The 20,335-nt window shown below is 53.2% G+C and overlaps 1 protein-coding gene and 3 pseudogenes across 1 annotated transcript, besides 7 other annotated features; all 4 read left to right on the plus strand.

The window, feature by feature from the left end:
• Positions 1-817: a mobile genetic element.
• Positions 1-17,327: a sequence feature (areas not merged during assembly with more than two copies in the genome that could not be assigned to a particular haplotype).
• Positions 2,239-2,832, plus strand: Tc00.1047053507819.11 (annotated as a pseudogene).
• Positions 5,381-7,957, plus strand: Tc00.1047053507819.20 (annotated as a pseudogene).
• On the plus strand, positions 9,210-11,573 carry Tc00.1047053507819.30 (trans-sialidase, putative; the record flags this gene model as incomplete). The annotated part of the gene is made up of 1 exon (XM_804903.1): positions 9,210-11,573. The coding sequence occupies one exon, from the start codon at positions 9,210-9,212 to the stop codon at positions 11,571-11,573; it is 2,364 nt and encodes a 787-aa protein (XP_809996.1).
• Positions 12,712-12,742: a sequence feature (AT_rich).
• On the plus strand, positions 15,659-18,217 carry Tc00.1047053507819.40 (annotated as a pseudogene).
• Positions 17,328-17,417: a sequence feature (haploid, Esmeraldo-like haplotype).
• Positions 17,418-17,500: a sequence feature (heterozygous, Esmeraldo-like haplotype).
• Positions 17,501-18,580: a sequence feature (areas merged during assembly that could not be assigned to a particular haplotype. This can correspond to areas where the two haplotypes were merged or to regions with more than two copies in the genome that were merged during assembly.).
• Positions 18,581-20,335: a sequence feature (heterozygous, non-Esmeraldo-like haplotype).

Below are 20,335 nucleotides of genomic sequence, written 5' to 3' on the forward strand. Positions count from 1 at the left end.
TTATGCTGCTTCCCTTAGTAAAGCGAGGCCGTCCTGTAGAATTTATATTTTCCCCATCACACTGCGGTATCCCACGCAGTGAGGCCGCTGACGAAGAAGCCACGATTGCACGTTCTCTCCCGCAAGAATGCATCCCAATCTGGCACGTGGACCTCCTTACCGCCGTCAAGAGGTTATAATGGAAGGGAGTCGAGGAGGAAGCAGAAGACGCACACACCGCACGCCGGGCGCTCGTCGGTGTGGCGAGGACCCCATTCACGGTGTCCAGGCAGGCATCGGGCATCGAATCACGTCTCTGTGCGCGGGCACGTTGCGACTCCAACCAACTCCTCGGTAGAATGGCACGCGCCACGCAGATTACATGCAACCCTTCATGTCGGTGGCGCCGTCCCTCCCTCACTGAAGAGGCAGGACCGCCCCGACCTCCTCCGGAACCTCCACCTGGCGTGTCCACGGCACCTCCTCGTAGAACGACGAGCAGCGGATCAACGCCGCCCTGCCCAATCGGTGGCAGAGTCTTCTCGTCCGTCCACAATATGAAGGTACACGCCCGACGTGTCCACCCTGGCGCTCCAATCGTTGAAGTCCTCAAACTTGGTTTCTGCGACAGCTCCACGGTCTTCCCAAGAAGTGCCTCACGCGCAGGTCACTATCGAAAATGCCAAGCGTATCAACAAGCCAAACACGGACAACGCACCTCTGCAAGCTCCGATGACAGCCATAGCCCTTCAGCCACTCCGCTACTGCAACCCCCACCAGCCGCTGAGCCCCCGACAATCCACGGGAAGTTCTATCGCACATGTTGTGGGAGTGCCCCTGCCTTCGACCACTGAGCATTCGAATCCTTGGAGAAAATCCATGTCGCATGACAACGTCATTCGAAACGGGAACGTAGGCCGCGTTTCTACGGAGAGCCCTCGGACGATCAAGGAATAGTGACAATGTCGTATATAAAAGAAGAAAAGAAAACTGTGACTATGAAGGGAGAACTGACCCGCCGCCTTCGTGACTATGAAATATTGGTATTTATCTGAAACGAGAGGGTGCATCGCCGTGCATGACGAGAGTTTATCCATACGGACGTGAGGCAGCGAGTGGAGGAGGCCAACGGGCATGAGCAATACGAGAGCGATGCCATTGTTGCCTGTTGAGATGATTTGAGCAGTGATGATGATAATGATGGGGCGAACACTCTCAGGCAGAAACGCTCTTCTCGATTTCAGCGTATTAAAGTTGCACGGTAATGTGTCGCAGGTTGACCGGACCTCTTTTTGTGAGGTTTTCCAACACGTCGGTGGAGCTGCTCGGCGTGCTCCAACAGGGTGTTCTGTTCTGCACAGGTGTGGCTGCCCGAGGATTGTATCCGCCACGGGCGGACTGAAGTGTGCACGACGATCCTCCGACGGATCCAGCGTGTTGTACTCACCGCACTGGACGGTCAATCCCGCATTGGCAACGTTGGGGACTCTCTGCTGTTCCTCATGCCACACGAGGCAGGATGCATCCCATGCGTGAGGACCCTTTATCGCCAAAGAGAGAGGGGTCAGTGGCTCCTTACGGGAAATGAGGCGGGAGCAGCAGCAAATGGAAGAATGACAATGCGACTCGTCTCTTTACACCACCTGACGACGTTGGACCCAAAAGGGGAACCACATGTGAATGCAACGCACAGCCACTTACGTGTGCACTGTTATTCGACCTGTCGTGAAGCGGGATGGAGCCGTCAATGACTCACCTGGTGGGGATGCGAGGTGGAACGATGATCTCATCCGACTCGCACCGTGTGTGTTCCCATCGTGCATGCGGGCGCACGCAGGGCACTCCAGAGAGCCTATAAACCGTTTTTTAAATTTGTGTATGGTCACATTGGTCACGTCGCACACGGCTTCCTTCTTGGCAAGAGATCCGGTGATGTTTGGGCACAACTGCAGAGCTTTATTGGGGAGGACGCGAAGACCGCGAGAGAGACGTCTTCTCTCGACACACAGGAGGGCGGAAGAGGGTGCGAGGGCTTTCGAGGTTGGATGCGACTGCAGTTTGAGGTGCATCACGATGGTTGGCCGCGAAGCGTGATTGTGCGGAGGCAGCGCAGTGTGACGCGTAGTACTGCTGGGCGGGGAATTGAACGGAGGCTGGCACGGAGTGAGGAGGGAGTTGACACACCCACGAAGCAAGAGGCCAATGTTGCAGTGACGTTGGTGAAGTGTTTTCCATGGGATGAGCTGAGATGTTTCTCCCATGGCGCTTAGCTGTGCCCGTGCCAGCCCGTGTTTTCTATCTTTTTGGCTCCACAGAGTGTCCAGGCTTTTGGTTCCTGCTTGCTTGGCACTCCTCCATCATGGGAGTCAACGAACCACGACGACCCATCGGGGTGCCAACCCACGGGAATTGTGGGCTTCAGCGTGGTCAATCTGGATCAGTGAGCGGAGACCTGCGGCACCTCATTCTGCGGCGAGTATCTCACGCACTGTCACGGGTATCGGCGCCTGTGTGTCTGCCCTATGACCGGCATTTGTATGGCGTACGCACTTGGCAAGGCTGAGGGAAAGGGCGGGAATCCCCACTGGCACGTGTCTGCAGTCATAATGCGTAAATTGTGGACTTGTTTGTGCGGCAAGGCAGCAAGGTCCTCAGGAGAAGCAGCATAGACTGGGGGTACACTTTCTAGCGGCGCGTGCTTGGTGACTACCGAGGCGAATGCCCCAAAGGGACGTATGTGGGTGATGCAGATGCACTGGATATGCGCAATGCCATGCTTCGTGACAGGGAGCGAGGCAGGAGTAGCGTGATCCTCGTGCTATAGACCTATCAACTTTTGAGGAGTTGGGGTGAAGCCAAGGGGACAAGCGTGTGTGTCTTCAACTTCTTGCGGGAGGACGCGCAGAGGTTGGATTTCTTTTGTTTTTTTTGTTGTCACGGTGCCTGCGGTGACGTTAATGGGGGGTTTGTTCTCCAGAGGCATTCATTGTGCGATTTGTGCGTGTTTGGTGTCCAACGTTTTCAGCACCGCCAAATGGGGTGTTGCGCAGGATCGGAATACATGGATGTGCAAGAGCATCGTGTCGCTCGCCCGTAATAACACACACGCACACAGTTTCAGTGAGTCTGATACGTCACGTTCTTCGGAACGGTCGGAACCACTTGTGGGACGTCACTCCATTTGCGGCGTCGGGAAAGTGAAGTAAATGGAGAGATTTGCCGAGAACGTAATGCCTCTCCATAACACCGCAGGTTGGCGGCGACAATGATCAGAGAGCCTCTACCCAACATTGAGAAGAGAGCAGCGCTCTGATGATCCGGCTTGCTCTTTAGGAACTCCTAATGTAGTGTACACCGTGTGGGCCTTTTTGCTGCGGATATGCAGAAGGGTGGTGTGGGGTGGAATTATTGTTGAGGGCAGCACGGACGCCGCAAAGCCTTTATGGGAGGGATGAGTGCTGTTATTCCGTGCTTCCTGGCCTGCGTTGTCGCACTCATGCTGTGTGTGCGGATGGCCACAGTAGTGGAGCTGAATACGGCTCAATGTGTGTTGCTCACGGGGACTGCGCGACACATGTTTTTTGTTGGGCGGCCCAAAAGGAGGGGCGCATCGCCGTTGCGTGCTTCCCGCGGCAGTCCATTACTCTGCGACTGTGCGTGCCGCCGTTCGCTGCGCCACTGCAAGCCTTCGCCTTTGTGAGAAATGGGGAGCGTGACTGCTGTGGCGGTGGTCGAATGTTCCCGAATTGGTGCTTTTGGTGATCCCACTTGGAGCGCCGAGCAGCGAGGGGCCGCACACGCCCAGGAGGTGGGTGTGTGTGCTGCAACCGCACTCGAGATTTGCAGTTGGGATGTGACATTTTTCTTTGGTATTTTTGTTTTTGGTGATATGCGGGGCAGCGGCGTGTTGGCGTGTGCGGGCTGCTCATGGCTGCTGGTGTTGCCTTTCCTGCTGTTCCCTCGCTCCACTCCTTTGCGTGCGACGGACCAAACGTTTTTACGGGCGTGTGGTGGGGCCGCGTTCTTGTTTGGGAAAAAAGCCTTTCGCAGGCATAATGAGACTGCTGCCGCCCGTGCCACACGAGGCAGCGGGGAGTTTCCTGGGATTTATTTGCGGAGTGGCACCGCACCCATGCCGTGTGGTTGATTTGTATTCCGCAGTGCACGGTGAGGGGGATGTGCGGTGAAAACTTCCTCCAGTGGAGCGACGCGAGCAGCACGGGGAGCGGAACGGAGGAGTGGTGGCTGCGTGCTTCCCAGTGATACGTGAATGGCGAATGCAATATGAAAGGCGGCGTCACGGCACTCTTTTTTGACACGCGCATTGCAGATATTTTTCATAAAATGTGCAATTTGTACTCTTTTCTGTTGTGTTGGAACTTACCATGATGCGCCGCTGTTGTGGCGTGTATGATTTGTGCTTCTGTCAGGGTTTATGTGCCCACGTCCTCTTGTCAAGTGTGTGCGGTGTCGGCGGTTCCACACGGGTGCGGGACCGTGGCGAGCGGGATGCGTGGACGAACCCTCCGCGCGCACCACGTTGTTATTGTTTGCTCTCACCAACACTGTGCTGGGTGGATGGCACCCACTTTCCGTCGTTTTGGTGGTCCTTTTGCATGTGGTGTGCATCGAATACTGTGTGGATGTTTTTTTTGTTGTGGCTGCCAGTCATTCCTTTGATTATCTTCTTTCTTATTCTTTTCTCGTTTGTTGGTCAGTGTTCAGCTTTAACTCGATCCAACCAAGAAAACAAGGGGAAACAATGCCTGGAAATCAAGCGTCTGCTGTGCCGCAGGGAGATGGTCAGAGGAGAGCGAGGTCGGAGTCTGAGGATGACACAGATGAACCCGATGAGACGCGCAGAAGAGCGGAGGAAATGCATCGACCGCAGTGGACCATGAGCAGCACTGTAAAGGACATCCTGCGGGAGGGAAGCACTAACAGGAGCAACATGAAGCTGAATGAATTCCTTCGGAGCTACTTGGGCGACACGGCGGCTGTTGATGAAGACCACAAAGTGACGATGGAGGCGTTTTTTTTGAGACCCAATGCCTACTTAAAAGACCAGCGGCTTCTTAGAAGAATTTTTAATTTAACTGCGTACCAAGAGCTGGAGAAAAGGAAGATTCTATTGGAGGCCATTAATAAGCTTCACCATGAGGATGTGTACTTTCTTGATCAATGGAGGGACTATGAAGGAAAGGATACGGTCACTCCTGCTGCAAGGGGAAAACTAAACGAAGTTCTCACTCAGGTACTGAGAGGAGAAAGGCGGAAGGCGGAAGAAAGGGCAAGGCGGGACCAACAACAAGTAATATTTAACTTATATGATATGATCGAAGATTTGTTGTTTGGAGGAAGAGTTCGCGTCAATGAAATGGAGCTGAATGATTTTCTTACGATGGAATTTGACGGCAGAGGCATTTTGCGCGCCAATCAGAATGTCTTACTGGGGGATTTTTTTATTGATCCCACGAGGTATATCCGCGATGCGGGAGTATTGAACGAAATACAGGCATCCGATGCTTATGCGGAGATGGAGGGGGCTGTGAGGGATGAAATGGATATGGAAGAAGATGTACACAGGCTTCACCACGAGGGTGTGTACTCTCTTAAGCAATGGAGGGACTATGAAGGAAAGGATACGGTCACTCCTGTTACAAGGAGAAAACTAAACGAAGTTCTCACTCAGGTGCTGTGAGGAGAAAGGCGTGAGACGGAAGAAAGGCGTTGGGCGGAAGAAAGGGAAAGGCGGTGGCAAAAAGTAGAATTGACCGTTGCCACCACGATCAAAGATGTGCTATTTAGAGGAAGGGTTCGCGTCATGGACATGCAATTGAATGATTTTCTTGCGATGGAGTTGGACGGCATGGGCATTTTGCCCGCCAATCAGAATGTCTTGCTGAAGGAGTTTATAAAGGATTCTGCGAGGTATATTCGCGCTAAGTTTTTACTGCTCGAAATGCAGACATCCGATCGTTACAAGAGGATGGAGAGGGCTGTGAGGGAGGAAATGGATATGGAGGAAGATGCAGACGACCTTTGCGAGAAAGGTGTGGACAATCTACTGAAGTGGTCATTAGCTGCCGAGGAGGTAAAAAGAAGTGTTGATGGCATCACTAAACGTTTATTGGATGCAGCCTTCATTGAATTGATGAGCTCAATGACGATGAGTGCGCCGATATACCTGGAGGGATGCTACGAGTCTGTGTACAATGCGAGGTGGCATCATGTCGTGGAGGTTTCTGGCGGCGAGGGGACGGGAATGGAGGTGAGGGAGGGTGAACCACCGCACTCATGGACGTACAAGGCAGTTGGCCGAACTCTCGAAAAGGATGACGGTGTGCGGCGATCCGGTGCAGCACTTCTTAGGCAGATGGTGCTCACCTCGGAGAAGGGATGGCCGTACTCGTGGCATACGACACAGGATCTTCCTAAGGACGTTTTTGTAATCTGCGAGGTGGAGCGAGCGTGGCAGATTGTTAAGGGCGATGTAACCGCGTGGTTCAGCAGTCACCGTGGGACCCACTTTAAGCCTAGGCGGCGTGTGTTGATTGGGACGGCCGGGATCGGGAAATCGATGGCTGCCGGCTCGTACCTCCTCTACCAGCTGCTGCACTGCGATGTCGAGCAGCTCCCAATGGTTGCGTACTTTATTGGGAGTCAATCATTCCTGTTTGACAAGATCACCAAAACGGTATCAACATACAAGGGTGACCCCAGGATTGAGAATGTTGTGAACGCTTTTTCTTTGCGTGGGGTGAAGGGGTATATTATCTACGATGCGGCATTGGCATTTCATCAACCGGCTGCTGGTTTGCCTTGCAAGGGATGGGGCATGATTGTGGTGACACCACCAGACAAAAACGAATATGAACGGTGGACAAAAAAAATGGACGCTACTGCAATCGTAACAAATTGTCCCGAAGAAAACGATGTGAGGGCAATGTGCATTTGGATGAAGCGCAATCGACCCCTGCAGGAGCAAGCGGAGTACTGGGAGGAGGTGAGGGGTTGCATGAATAACGTGGGACCAATTCTCCGCTTCATATTTGGCAAACAGGCATATGATGACCGCATCAAAGCGTGTCAGCAGGCCGTGGATGGGTCGACCGCCTCGGAATTAGAGCGTAATTTGGGTATTGGCTGCTGTTACTCGTCCAATGACAGTGACTTGTCTCGAAAGCTTGTGAGGGTTGTCCGAGTACGACGAGGAAACAGCATTGAGTCGCCTCTGAATGTATTGATATCTCCCCACCTCGAACGTGAAACTCTGTCCCGGTTGGAGAATGAAATGAAGCAGTCCGATTTTATTTTTTTCGTTCTGAGGTTCTGGGATTATGTCCCACCATATCTTATTGAAAAGTATGCCGTATCCGCATTTTTGAATGAGGATTTCCTGCGTGCGATAAGACTCAAAATCAGGGAACTGAGGCCACCAGGACGACGTGGGCCACACAGCTGTGCGCTGAAGGAGCACTCAGACACGAGCTTCACCAGAAAAGAGGTTTTACCGCCACCGGAACGTCTTTCCAATCCGGTTGCTATGGACCACTGGGTGCTGTATGAGCCTAAAGTCCATAACTTTCCGCTGGTGGACGGCTTTTTCTTTGTGGACACAAATCCAATGACGCTGGTTGGGCTGCGGATGGCTACGGCGGGTGGGCACCACACGACAACCAGCACTGTGCGGCAGTTCACTGAGTGTCTGGCGGCATATTTTAATGGTTGGGAGGAGTTATCCCGAGACATGTCGTGGGAGATTATTTACGTGCAGCACGCAGACAGCACGCCGATGGATGACTGGCGGAGATGTGATGTCGTCGATTCCAATAATGTGAGTCGCGCTGAAAACCGAGAGGTTGCGGCGTTCTGGGAGGAAGAGGTGCACCAGTACGTAGCAGCAATATCATCCGGAGAGCTTAGAATGGGCGAAGCTCTCTGAGGTGAGGAAAAACGTAATAGGAGAACGAATTAGGGAATGAAAGGGGTAGTTTTGATTTCTGGTAAAAAAATGTTGTGGGATTTATATATTTGTGGATACTTTTTTGTGTGCATACGGTGCGGGTGCGCCAGCACCAGACGGCAGTATATCGCACAGATTTCAGAACTGTCCAACGCTATCGAACATAACAGTGGCAGAATAAATTAGGGAGGGAGTGGGGTTGTTTGTTTTCTGGTGAAAACATTGGGTGGTTTTTATATATTGTGTTTATTGTGTGTGTGGGTACGAGGCATAATAGGAGAATTGCCCCGGTATGAGCGCATCATTGTTGCTGGCGGTGTCGCAGTACTACTGCATTGTCCATTTTCTTCTATTGTGTTCCAAGGCCCATCACTAACAGAAGCATTTTTAGGGGATGGACGACGAATAAGTTCTATTGAGGAAATGGCGAACTCTGTGTAACCGCGTGGGGTGAGGCGCCGCGTCATGGATGGATGAGGAATCGCTTCCGCGTGTGGCTCTTTGGGTGACTGCTTGCTCCGCGTGCGCTGTGTTGGCTGCGGGGCTGTGGCTGTATCCCGTTTTCCGTGGGACTGAACTGGAGGCGGTGGCGGTGGGTCTCTTCTCATCCTCGTCCATTGGTGGGTGGCTGCTGGCGGTGTGTGCCTCCCTTTTGTGGAGGGCCGAATCCTCTCGTCCGCGGACTGGCAGCACTGCGATGGTGCGTTTGTGATGGCTGGTGTGGAGTTGCCGGCCAGGGCGAGGGCCGTGGCGGTGCTTTTCCTGCGACTGGTGTTTGTTCCCTCCGTGTGTTTGTGCTGCTTCTTGCTTTTCCCCTGTCATCATTTTCTCCTGTGTTCCTGCGTGGAGTGGCCGCATGCTCACGGGCCATGTTGATTGTGAGTGCGTCTTGACGGCATCCATTCATTTCCCTCCGCCTGTCTGTCTGTCATTCCCTGTTGGGTGTGAGGCGTGTTGCACCGCGTGAGGGCTGGCCCGCACACACCGACGGCCCGCCGTGGCTTGCCGTGTTGCTGCTCTTTTCTGTGTGCGGTGGTCCTCCGTGCTGTCCCTTCCGGATTGTCTTGTGTCCCTCTCTTTGCGTGGGTGCTCCGCTCTAACCCCGCCGACGTGTCTGATGTATTGCCGCTGTTGTCCTTCTCCGCCTCATGCATACCGACATACTAGGAGTGAAAGCAAACAAGCGCTACTCGCCACTGTGAAACTTGAAGACCCTGAAAGGACCAACAGCACACACACCGCCCACACACACATATATATTTATATGCTCTCACGTGTTGCTGCAGTCATGGCACCCCGCACAGACTACCGTCGCCGTGTGACCGGATCCAGCGGAAGGAGGAGGGAGGGAAGAGAGAGTGAGCCGCAGAGGCCTAACATGTCCCGGCGTGTGTTTGCTTCCGCGGTGCTGCTTCTCCTCGTCGTTGTGATGGTGTGCTGCGGCACTGGTGGGGCTTCGAACGCCGTGACGAGTAATTCGGGGAATGCGCAATTGCCTCATACGGTCGTTCTATTTGTGCCGCAGAAGACGCAGATGCTGCCGAAAGATGGAACGTCTCAAGGGACGAAGCGGGATGCATTTGTTTCACCCTCTCTCGTCAGTGCTGGTGGAGTAATTGCTGCTTTTGCCGAGGGTCACATGGAAACCGAATATCAAGGTGCTCCATTAGGTAAGCCGTCTTCTGATGTTGTTGCGGGGTACATCGACTCTGCGTGGGAATGGCCCACTCTTGTTGAAAAGGTCAAAAAGGAAGAATGGAGGGCACACACTGTGCTTGGTAAAGCGGAGGGAAATGAGGGTTTGGATGTTGTGCTCCGCCCCACCACCACCATGAAGGGCAATAAGGTGTTTCTTCTTGCGGGAGGCTTTGATGTGCACAATGAAAGTGGTGGGAACTGGAAATGGGGCAAATTTGAGCTGAAACTGGTTGTTGGTGAGGTCACGAATCCTACGGGTGGCAAACTGAGTGAACGGATCGAATGGGGCCCAATCAGATCTCCATTGAGCGGGAGTACTATGACTGCTCACCAAGGTAACTTGAAGGAGTTTGTTGCCGCTGGTGGCTCAGGTGTTCTGATGGAGGACGGCACCATTGTGTTTCCTGTGATGGCGAAGAGCGGAAATGGTGACTTTTACTCCATGATCATTTACTCGAAGGAAGACGGCGAAAAATGGTCGCTCTCAACAGGCGTTTCCCCTGCGAAATGCTTTGCACCCCGCATCACCGAGTGGGAGGGATCACTTCTCATGATTGTTGACTGCGAGGACGAACAGAGGGTGTACGAGTCGCGTGACATGGGGACAGCGTGGACGGAGGCCATCGGGACGCTTCCAGGCGTGTGGGTCAACTCACAATCAAGTTTTCGGGATCTGAACTTGCACGTGGATGCCCTCATCACCGCGACCATTGAGGGCAGGAAGGTCATGCTGTACACTCAGAGAGGGAACTTCTCGAGGGAGGAGGAGGCCAATGCGCTCTACGTTTGGGTGACGGACAACAACCGCTCGTTTTCTGTTGGACCGGTTGGCTTGGATGCTGCTGCGAATTGGATGCTCGCCAGCACCCTGCTGTACTCGGATGGCAGTTTGCATCTTTTACGACGGAGGGGCGATTATGAAGGCAGGGCCATTTCACTTTCCCACTTGGCGGAGGAACTGAATAAAATCAAGTTTGTCCTGAAGACCTGGGCGCAAAAGGACGTTTTCTTCTCCGGGTTGTCTATACCCACGGTGGGTCTGGTGGCGGTATTGTCCGATGCGGCCAGTGATGACACGTGGTACGACGAGTACCTTTGCCTGAATGCAACGGTGACGAACGCGAAGAAGGTCGATGATGGGCTTCAATTGACGGAGCCTGGCTCCGGGGCAATGTGGCCTGTGAACACTTGGGCTAATAATGTGCGTCATGTATCCTTGAGCCACAACTTCACACTTGTGGCGTCGGTGACAATCGAAGAGGCTCCGACTGCAGACGCTCCTCTACTGGGTGCGATTTTGGGGGAAACTAATTCCACGCATACCATGGGAATCCTGTATACGGCGGATAAAAAGTGGGTGACGATATTCGAATACGAGAAGAAACCAAAAAGTGGCACTTGGGAGCTTAAGAAAGAATACCAAGTGGCACTCATGCTGCAAGGCAACAAGAGCTCCGTGTACGTTGATGGCAAGTCGCTGGGGGAGGAAGAATTGCCGTTAACAGGTGAGACACCACTTGAGCTTGTAACCTTTTGCTTTGGCGCGTGCGGTGGGCACGAACAAGAATCCCATGCGACGGTGACAAACGTCTTGCTGTACAACCGCCCACTGAATCCCACTGAGATGACTGCAATCAAGGAAAGGATACCCGTTCCAAAGAGAGCTCCGGAATCACAAGCGGGAGGTGTTCCTCAAACCATCGCATCTGCTGTGTCTGGCCCAGAGAAAAATTCAGCAGCTCCAGCGGTGCCCATGAAATTGGACTCCCATGCAGTTGAAGAAGTGAGTGAGGGTGGAGCGGCAAAGAAGAATACCTCTCGGACTGAGGATGTGCAATTCTTTGTGCCAGAGGTGAGCTTGAATTCTGCTGGGAGCGGACTGCTGCCGCTGCTGCTTCTGCTGGGGCTGTGGGGTTTTGCGGCTGCGTGAGGAGTGTGCGGCCTCAGTGTGGAGCACTTGTGCCATTCCCTGCAGGACACTCACACACACCGCTAGGAATAAAATTTACTACGCAGAGAATAATTTGTTTTTGTTTTCTTTTAATGTTTTCCATTTTCCCCTTGCTGCTTTGGGGCAACCATTGTAAGCGTTTTTTTTCCGGCTCTTAATTTTCTTTTCTGTTAGGAGTATAATTTCTCATGTTTTTTTATGTCTGTTTTTAATCATTTTTGTTTGCTTAAAAAAAATTTTTATTTCTGTTTTTTTTTTTTCTCCACTCTCCATTCTTTTTTTTTTGGGGCAGTCACTATGGACGTTTTTTCTTTTCTACTCTTCCCTCTTTAATTGTTTCTTCTGCACTCTTCCTGCGAGGGGTGCCGTGTGTTTCCGCCCAACTGCTCCACCCGCACACCCACCGACACGCTCATGACGACGGCCCTGTGCGCCTCGCCTGCTGCACGCATGAGGCGGGGCCGCGACGAACGGCGCGCTGAGGGAGCCGTGACGTGTGGGCGTGCGACGAGGGCCTGTGGGGCGGAGCACACATTTCTTCCCTCTTGTTTTGTTTTTTTGCGGCCAGGGCTGGCAGACACCCGCAGCGCTGCACACACAGCCACACCCTGCCGCCGTGTTTTTCTTTTGTTTTGTTTTTTGTGTTTATTTCACGCGCTGGCAGTCTCGTGAGCATTTCTTTTCCCTCCTGATGATTTCTTTCTTTTGCTGCGCTCACTCTCCCGATGGAGTGACGCGACTCCCGTCATGTCTGCGTGCTTCTCTCAGTCCCCACACACACGAGTGACTGTGCTCTGCGGGCCGCACTCACGCACCAATAAAAGGACTGAAGGGAGCAGCAACACGCAGATGACCCCATGAAATATAAACGATGTGCGGACACACGGAGGGTCGGACGGCTGAAAGAGATGTAAATATCTTTTCGATTTTCTTTTTGGACAGAATATCTACAGACAGTTTCTGGAGCAACATGGTAGTTGGGTGCACCTTTGTGTGTGTGGGTTTTCTTTTTTTCTCTTTTTTATTATTTGGGTGTGGCCGTAATAGAGGACGACTTTTTTCATTTTTTTCAAAAATTTTTTTTTTTCCAAAGTGTGAGGTGTGGAAGGTGAGGATGAATTTTTTTTTGATTTTAATAAATTTTTTATGAATTGCCGCTGCTTTGGTCTGCAGTGCAGTATCATGAGCTTGAGCAGTCCTGCTATTTCTGCCATGCACTTCTGCTGTACATTTTTGTTTGTGCGTCCCCTCACATGCTCTGCTCCTGTTTTCACTTCTTTGCCTCGTGTGCCTGCAGGCACACACAACCACATGCATGCAGATTGCAGTGGATTTGGATGCTTCTTTTGTGGCGTGTGCTGGCGGTTGCGGGTGGCTGCTGCTTCCTCTGTGGGCATGAAGCGAGGGGAGGAGAGAGGGAGAGCACGGCGAGTCACTCTTCCTGCGGGTGTGATGCGCGCGATGGGCTGCGACTGCTGTGGAGGGCCGCATCCTTTTAGGTGTGCGCTTCTCCGCCGTTATGCGCGTGCGTGCTGGGCATGTGTTTCCGGAGCGTTGGGCGGCCACCACCATTCTTTTGCGGCTTGTGTGAGTGGGCACGTGCGGATGAGGGTCAGGGCGCATGGAATGAAGGAATGGCTTGAGGAAAGGGGAATTTGATTTGGAGGGTGTTTGGACCGGATTCATTTGGCTGCGGTGGCCACATGCACGACGGATGTGTTTCCGCGTAATGGGGAGGATGCGACAGGGTTTTACGAAGTGGCCCGTCAATGCAATATGGGTTTCATGGCACTGGGGCACAGTGGTCTTCCTGCAATGGCTGGTGAGGGCCACTAGTGGACCGGTGTATTTATGCTGCTGCTGCTGCTGCTTGAGGAGGCGTAGAAGTGCGATTTGAGGTGAGCGGCGGAAGGGCCACACATCCCGCAGTGACGGTCGTCGTTGGCCCAGCGGGTGCCTCCGAGGGTTTTGTTGGAAGCAACGTCCTTATGCCCGTCTCTGGATGGCGGCATCCCTGATGCAGCCAACGAACGGGGCTGGGAGCGACGGTGAGACGCAAGCACGTGTGGATGTTTGGAGCGGCCGGCGCACCGCACGCTGAGAGCATGGCACGGTGAGGGCCGGACCCAGAAAAGGGACACCGCGTGGGACGTCAATCTTCACTGCAGCGACCGCCACCGAATTCGGATTTGCTCGCACCTTCTGCGGTCCCTCTTCCTCCCTCACTTCTGTGCCGAGGACTGTGCCGCGGGATCCAGCAGCGCGATGTTTGGCCGCAGGAACATGGCCTGAACAAATGATTTGTGGGAGGGGGATGTGCACTGCGACGAGAAGGAAGAAAATGCTGCGAGACGACCACCACGACAAGGCCGAAGTGAAGTTGTGTTTTGTCCACTTGCGCGAGGGCGGCCCGCCACCTGGTCGGTCAGGAGGATTATTGTTTTTGCGTCGTTGCGCTTGCTTTTTATTCCGCTGCGTTTTCATGCGGACCTGCGAAGGGAGATTTGCAAGAAGTTCCTGCGAGGCGTCCGTGCCGTCGTCGGAAAAGCGGATTCCCCCCTGAAAAACGCTACTTTTTAAATTTGTTTTTGGCGGGGAGTTCCTGTCGATTCACTGCGACTTTGTTTTGCGGATTTGATGCGTGTGTTTCCGAGCGGTTCGGTCTGCGCCCCCGGCCCACGCGGATGTGGTGTGCGCGTCTACGTGAAGGGGCCTGCCAGCCGTTTTATCGCCTCCCCCGCTGTGGCTGCCGCCGCTGCCTTCTTCTCTTCCTGAGGTCCTGCGGCTTCTTGACACGATGTTTTGGAGAAGGCGTTGCCGCTCTTGTCGTCTATGGTATTTTGATTCTGGTGTCGCGGTCAGGAGACATTGAACGAGAGGGTTTGCTGCCCTCTTGTTTTATTTGTCCTCTCTGCCTGACGGCCAGTTCCACACAAGCGTGCTCCTCGGCACCTCAGTTGGTGCTGGCGGGTTGCTCACAGTTGTCGCTGGCAATCGCATGCGCCAACTCGTCTCTGCTCCTTTTCAGTGTCGCATTTTTTTATTGATTGACGGACGCCATTCTGTCCGGCGTGCCACTTTGATTGGATTGTGTGGGACTGCTCGCCAACGCCATCGGAGAAAGCAGGCCGACTTTTTACGCATTTAATTCCATCTTGCGCACACGTATTTTTCCACATGTTCTGTTGGGCACTCAAACAGCGAGGAGTCCGGAACTATGCGTGCGTGGGATTCTTCCTGCCATGTGGACTGCGGGCAACACCGAGGGGCTGCCACCTTTACTCCGCAGAGTTGTTGTGTCTCTTTGCGGGGTTGGCAGGGAAATTCCATGCAGCCAGCTACTGCTGGTGTGTCCCCAAATGTTGTCACTCCATGCGAATAATGTGCTTCAGCGAGTGAAGGTGTTGATTGGGTTTGCGTGCACTCTGATTCTGTTTGCTATTTTGTGCGGGCACGCAACACTTGAGTGGTGGGAAAATGGAGCGGGGCGATGCGTGGCTGCGTCTCGCCCATTGTTCACTGCACGATGGTGTGGTGCACATTGTGGTGCTGACTCTGCGATGTGACTGCGGTCCTCTGCGCGGCAATGGTGGAGGGTGGAGGAGAGTGTTGGCCCGCGGCGGGACGGTGAGATCGTGCCTCCTTTTCTCTTTGTTTCTTCCCTTTTGTGAAGGTGCGCACTTATTTTTGGTGTCGGTGATGGGGCAAACAGACAGAAAACGTAAATAAAATGAAAAAGGGCGATGATGTGACGGTGTTTTTGCCGGTTGCACGCCTCGACTGCTTCACCGACAGGCGTTGCAGTGCGGCTGCACGGCGCACCGACCACCCTGCCGTGCGAGTGCCACGCCCAACGCCATTGGGACTGCGGGAGGAAACAGCCGCGACTGTCCTTTGGAGCCAGCGGCGCCTGCATGCCGCAGTTGGGCGGTGCGAGTGGGATGCTTCACCGCACGGGTGTTGTGATGGCGCCTTGCAGCGGCTCTTGTGATGGTTCCGACGCTGCAGCTCGACATGTGGTGGAGAGTAAAGTGTGGCCGCAGTGGACCATGAGCAGCACCAACATGAGGCTGAGTGATTTCCTTCGGAATTATGTTGGCGGCAGGCGGCCGTTGATGAAAGACCACAATGTGACGATGGAGTTGTTTGTTCAGGAGCCGGATGATTACGCACAAGACCAGCGGCTTCTTGAAGAAATTCTTAACTTAACTGCGCCCCAAGCGCTGGGGGCCATTACTAGGCCTCTTCACGAAGGTGTGCACTCTCTCGGGCAACGTAGGGACTATGAAGGAAAAGCATACGATCACTCCTCTTGCAAGAAGAACACCAAACGTAGTACTCACGCAGGTACCGACAGAAGCGAGGCGGGAGGCAGCGGAAAGGCTAAGAGGAACGCAAGAAATGAAATTTACCATTTCCACTAATGTCGAAGAGGTACTGTTTAAGGGAAGAGCTTGCGTCAACGTAATGAAGCTGAACGACTTTCTTACGAGGGAACTGGACGGCAGGGGCATTGTGGACACCAATCGGGATGTCTTACTGGAGGAGTTTTTCAAGGACCCCACGAGGTATATCCGTGGTAAAGGAGCGTTGAACGAGATACAGGCATCAGGTCGTTATTTGGGTATGAAGCGAGCTGTAAAGGGTGAAGTGGTCTTCGACGAGGATATACGCAGGCTATGCGATAAGGGTGTCAACAATCCACCGGGGTGGTCATTGGCTGCTGCGGACGTAAAAGCAGCTGTTCATAACTCCACCAAACATTTCTTGGATGCAGCTGCCGAGGAGGCGAGGAACCCAACGACGACGAGCGCACCGGGGAAACTGGAGGGATTGTACGAGTCTGTGCACAATGCGAGGCGGAGCCATGCGGTGGAACTTCCGGACGACGCTGAGCGAAAGAAAACGGGGACTGGAATGGGGGTGCATGAGGGGAAGCCAGAACAGTCATGGTCGTACAGGGAAGTTGGCAACACCCTCGAAAAGAATGACGCTGTGCAGCAATGTGGTGCAGCACCTCCCGTGTTGATGGTGCTCGCCTCGGAGAAGGGATGGACGTACTCGTGGCATACGATACAGGATCTTCCTAAGGACGTTTTTGTGAACTGCGAGGTGGAGCGAGCGTGGCAGATCGTCAAGGGCGATGTAACCGCGTGGTTCAGCCCTCACGGTGGGAACGAATTTAAGCCTGGGCGGCGTGTGTTGATTGGGACGCCCGGGATCGGGAAGTCGATGGCTGCCGGCTCGTACCTCCTCTACCAGCTGCTGCACTGCGATGCCAAGAAACTCCAACTGGTAGTCCACTGTTTTGGTGGACGAGATGCGTACGTGTCTGACAAGACCAGCAGGACGGTGACAAGATGCGGCGATGAGGACATGTGCATCTCGGAGTTGAGACGTTTGAGGGGGCATGGGGGGAATGTGTATATTATCTACGATGTGGCAAAGGAGGGAACGCCGCCACCGAGACATTTTGCGCCTTATGATAGATGGGGCATGATTGTGGTGTCATTCCCAAACGTAGCCAACTATGATGAGTGGGAGAAGCAACTGCAAGCCGCGCGAATCATCGTGAATTGCCCCGACGAGGTGGATGTGAAGGCGGTGTGCGCCTGGATGACGCGTGGTGGGACCAAAGAGAAACACGCGGAGTGCTGGAAAGAGGCCAAAAAACACATGTATCTTTTGGGACCGATTCCACGTCATGTCTTTGATGAGGAGGCGTTTAATGGACGCTGTGGAGCGGTGGAGTTTGCATTGCAGTCGATCAACGAGGTAACTGTGAAAGAGTGCTTTTCACGGGGAGGTGAGTCGCCATGGTGTTCTGAGGATCCGTCCCACAGGCTTGTGAAAGTTGTTCGGGAAATATACGCAGGCGGTGTGATCCTTTTCAATGCACCGCTGTCTGCTTGCCTCGAGGAACGGACATTGGAACGCCTCCCAAGTGTAGCAGAATAAAATGGCTTTTGAGGCTGATGTTGGCGTCGAAGGACAATATTTTGCCCATATTTTTTGGATGGTTTGCTTTGAAATCGTTCACAGAGAGTGCCTTTGTCAAGGCAATGGCGAAGAAACTCACGGAGTTTGAGCCGCCAACAGGACGTCAAGCAACGCCCTGCGTTTTGTAGTTGGCCCTGAATTGCATCCCAAGGGAGATGAGGGTTTGCTGCCGAGTGAATATGAAAAAAACGATCCGTAAAATAAAGTACGGGGTGCTGTACAAACCGTGGGCCACAAACCTTCCGCTGGTGGACGCCTTTTTCTTTGTGGAGTCAAATCCAATGACGCTGGTTGGGCTGCGGATGATTCCGGCGGGTGGGCACCACACCACCGCCAGCACTGTGCGGCACTTCACTGAGTGCCTGGCGGCATATTTTAATGGTTGGGAGGAATTGTCCCGAGACATGTCGTGGGAGATTATTTGTTTGCAGCACGCCGATGAGCGACTGGCAGAGATGTGATGTCGTCAATTCCAATAATGTGAGCCGCGCTGAAAACCATGAGATAGCGGCGTTCTGTAGGAAAAGGTGCGCCAGTACCAAGTGTCAATACCATCCGTAGGTATTAGAGGAGACGAGGCTTTCCGAAGTGAGGAATAACCGCAGAGATACAAAAACAATTAGGGAGGGAAAGGGGTGCTTTGGTTTTTGGTATGAAATACTAGGAGTTGTTCCATATGTTTTTGGATAGTTTTGTGTGTATATGGTGCATAATCGGAGAATTGCTCTTTCATGAGAGAATCATTGCGGCCAGCGGTTTCGCAGTACTACCGCATTTTCAATTTTCTTTCCTTCTATTGTGTTCGAAGGCCCATCACTAACGGAAGCATCCTTAAGGGATGGACGAAGAATAATTTCTATTGAGGAAATGGTGCACTCCGTGTGACCGTATGGAATGAGGCGCCGTATACCATTGAGTGCTGATGGCATCCACAGGCGTTCGGGCCACCCGCGTCGTGCCGGAGCAAATTGCAGCACTTTGAGGTCCGGGACACGTGTTACCGCGGTACTGGCAATACGGTTTGTCTGGGAAAACACGCGGGAGGACAACAGAAGCACATTTGTGAGTGCTGCGGCAAATTGGCGCCTATGCTCTTTTTATTGAGAATGAACAATGAGGTGGTGCGCCATGCGTCTGCTGCTTGCAATCCCATAGGCACGTGTTTAAAATGGAGCCCGTTGTTTTGCGAAAAAAGCTCCGTGCGGCAACGCGACAGAGGAACACGGTTGGCGGTGGCAGGAGTTCTTCCCGGAACGGCAATGGACTGCAGGGTTCCAAGAGTCGGTCGCTCGCCGAGGCGGGGACGGCGCTCAGGGATTGCCCCGAGGCTGCTTTTTAATGCCATTGTGATTGTTGACGGCAAATTGTTGATTAGAGAGAGTGTGTGATACCGTGTAATTTCTCTCAGTGGCACTTGTTGGAGTGATGCATGTGTGTTTGCCTCACAGCTGTGGTGTTATGGATCTTTATTTTACGTTATTTGATGGTGCGACGGTGAACAGAGAAGTGATGCAACCATGAGCCGCACAGGCGGGACGGACACCGTTACGCGAGCCTGTGGAGGATCTGAGCAAATCCAAGTGTACCATGCGGTTTGGGTCTACAAGGAAGGACGAAACAGTGGGTGGCTGAGGAGAGCTGCAATGCACGCGGCTGCAGAAGATGACATGCATTATTGAATTCCCTTTGACTGCCACTTTGGGTGCTTTTTCTCGAGGCCGTGAATTCTTCCTAATTTACTTGGAGGTGCTTGATGACACCAGTTGTGGAGGGCGTTTTCCTCCATACGAGGATGGCGCACGGGAGGCAAGGAAGAAAGAGAGCGACGCCTTGCCCAAAGGAGCAGCTGCTGGAAAGCTGGTGAGACTCGGGATTGTTTGCACGGCCAGCTGCATGTCCTCGGCAGGATGTTCATTGAGGCGTTCATTGGCCCGAGTGTGAGGCGCACGCACCGCAGTAACAGTGTCATTACTTCTCCGTTGCACGAATGACACGACACACTTCAGGCGTGGCAGGTGACGTCCCCTGCGAGCTCTTCTCCCGCCGCCTCTTCTGTTACACATCTTGGCATTATCCGCATTTGAGCACCGCTCACATTGGCTGCCCTCTGTGACACGAGAGCCGCCTGTATTCCCTTCATTGCATTGCAGAGTCGTGGGTAGGGCTAGAGGCTGTGTTGAGGAGCCGTGTGGCTTCTGCGAGCATGCCCTCTGCTTTTCATAGGTGTTGAATTTTGGATTACCGAAACGCACCTTGGGTGCTTGCGTTAGAGGCACACTTGAATGATAAGCAGACGTGTTTGTGGAGGTGAAGGAGGGCCACGCCATTTGGAGGAGGAAGAGCGAATGGGTGTGTAGGTGTGTCTGTGGCCCATATGTGGTGCCCGACTGGTGCTTCACGTTGTGTGGTGCTGTTATCATTTGCATCCACAGAGAATGGCAGTGGGTGCTGCTTTTCCAAACTCTCTTACTGTTTCTGTGTGTTGCGTGTTTGTGGACATGGCTTTTCTTCCGTGCCGTGCATTTGTCGTATACGGTGCAGATGCTACTTTTGAAATATTTGATGATTTGCGGCATTTTTTGGACTGTTCTTTGATCTGTACCGCCGAATGACAGTTGGACTGGAGGCGTTACTTCTCCTTCACTGTGATCACGTGCGATGTGTGTTTATGGGAGGCCTCTCAGGGAAGCGCTAGCCAAAATTAAATGTGAAGCCCATGTCTGGTGCCATACTTTTTATTG

This window comes from Trypanosoma cruzi, genomic scaffold (genome assembly GCF_000209065.1).
Source record: "Trypanosoma cruzi strain CL Brener 1047053516465 genomic scaffold, whole genome shotgun sequence".
In the NCBI taxonomy this organism is placed as follows: domain Eukaryota; phylum Euglenozoa; class Kinetoplastea; order Trypanosomatida; family Trypanosomatidae; genus Trypanosoma; species Trypanosoma cruzi.